General features: G+C 39.4%; 1 protein-coding gene across 1 annotated transcript; it reads right to left on the bottom strand.

The window, feature by feature from the left end:
- LOC105272927 (uncharacterized) lies at positions 1-1,163 on the bottom strand (the record flags this gene model as incomplete). The annotated part of the gene is given in 1 exon segment (XM_011315160.1): positions 1-1,163. A coding segment is annotated over 1 exon segment (1,078 nt), but the record flags the coding sequence as incomplete, so codon positions are not given.
- Between the last annotated feature and the right edge of the window lie 227 nt (positions 1,164-1,390).

Here is a 1,390-nt window from a genome sequence, read left to right as displayed (position 1 = left end):
TGTTATCACCATCAACGAGATAATGAGGAGGAGGTTGATAAAGGCCAGGGTGTGCATTAGAAAGCGATGTTTGTTGCTGTTGCTGTTGTTGCTGTGGTTGACAAATATGTAAAGCTGATGATCTTGGATACAATCGACGCCGTTGAGTCTCTTGCATTCTCTGCTGATGCAGCCACATGCGCTGATGAACTGGATGGATTCGAGAGCCAGTGGAGCCAGCAGTACTTGGAGCTCGATCGTGGTAGAAGGATCGGTGATGATATAGATCTTGTGGATGGTAAAAATGAAATTGTGGAGGCATCATACGTCTCATCCGGCTGTAATTGTGACTTCGGTGCACACAATGCACATCGTTTCTCGAGGATTGTGCTCTCGATGCTAAAGGTTGAGAGGACTGACTTGAGTTCGCCTGGCCGTTTCCATGTTCTTCATCAGATTCAACAGTTAGATCTACAACGGGTACTGCTTGCGGGCGGTGTTCTTGCTGTGGCTGTTGGTGATCTATATTGTTAACTGTCCCCAAAACTTTAACTGAACCTTCCTCATCGTCACTCTCGCTACCGGAAGTCGACCAATCTAACTGTAAATCAGGCGCTGATGGTGTATCATCAGATCGTTCGTTATGACGTAATGCAGTATTGCTTTGGCTAATGGATTGCTCATCGGTTTCATAAGGGGTTGGGTCATTGGTTATTGATTCAACATTACCAACCTCATTGGGACTATTACTAGTAGATCCAGTTGTACTATAATCAACTGGAGCGTCAACAATTCGCGATGGTCCAGCAATGCCCAATGGATTCCTTTGATTATCATTTACTGCCATTTTATGGCTGTTATTTTTATTATCATTTTTAGTCGATGGCAGCTCTCTATTTAGCATCAGACCTCGCATTCTAATGGTCTCAAAAAGTTTCTCAAATCTTCTACGCCTTCGTTCAACTAATCGTTGATAAGGTGAATAAATAAAATTATTACCAGGCGTTGAATCATTCGGCTCACTAGTCAATGACTCAGTGCGATTCTGTGAGTCGGTTTCTTCAATATCCGACTCGGCAAATAAATGATCAAATTCCATCTCCGTACCTATGAATTGTTACTGTCATTTTATTAATATTCATTATTCATAATTAGAACTGTTGATCAATTAAGTTTAAACGCAAAAAAAAACAATTCCTTTTGCAATATTATTTTGGTCAAAAGTTTATAGTTTACTCATTGAAAATTGGAAATATTCAATAATAAAAAAATATTGGCTATTGTGCTTGAAGCATAAACGTATAGTTGGAGTATTATTGAACAGTGAATAAACCTCGTTGACAATAAATAAATAGTTCTATTAGTCTATCGGCTAAAGGTATACAAAGAGACAATATATTTTACCTGTTGG

Source organism: Fopius arisanus, unplaced genomic scaffold (genome assembly GCF_000806365.1).
Source record: "Fopius arisanus strain USDA-PBARC FA_bdor unplaced genomic scaffold, ASM80636v1 scaffold00431, whole genome shotgun sequence".
Classification (NCBI taxonomy): domain Eukaryota; kingdom Metazoa; phylum Arthropoda; class Insecta; order Hymenoptera; family Braconidae; genus Fopius; species Fopius arisanus.
The sequence above is the reverse complement of the archived record's forward strand: the minus strand, read 5'-3'. Positions and strand labels throughout refer to the sequence as shown.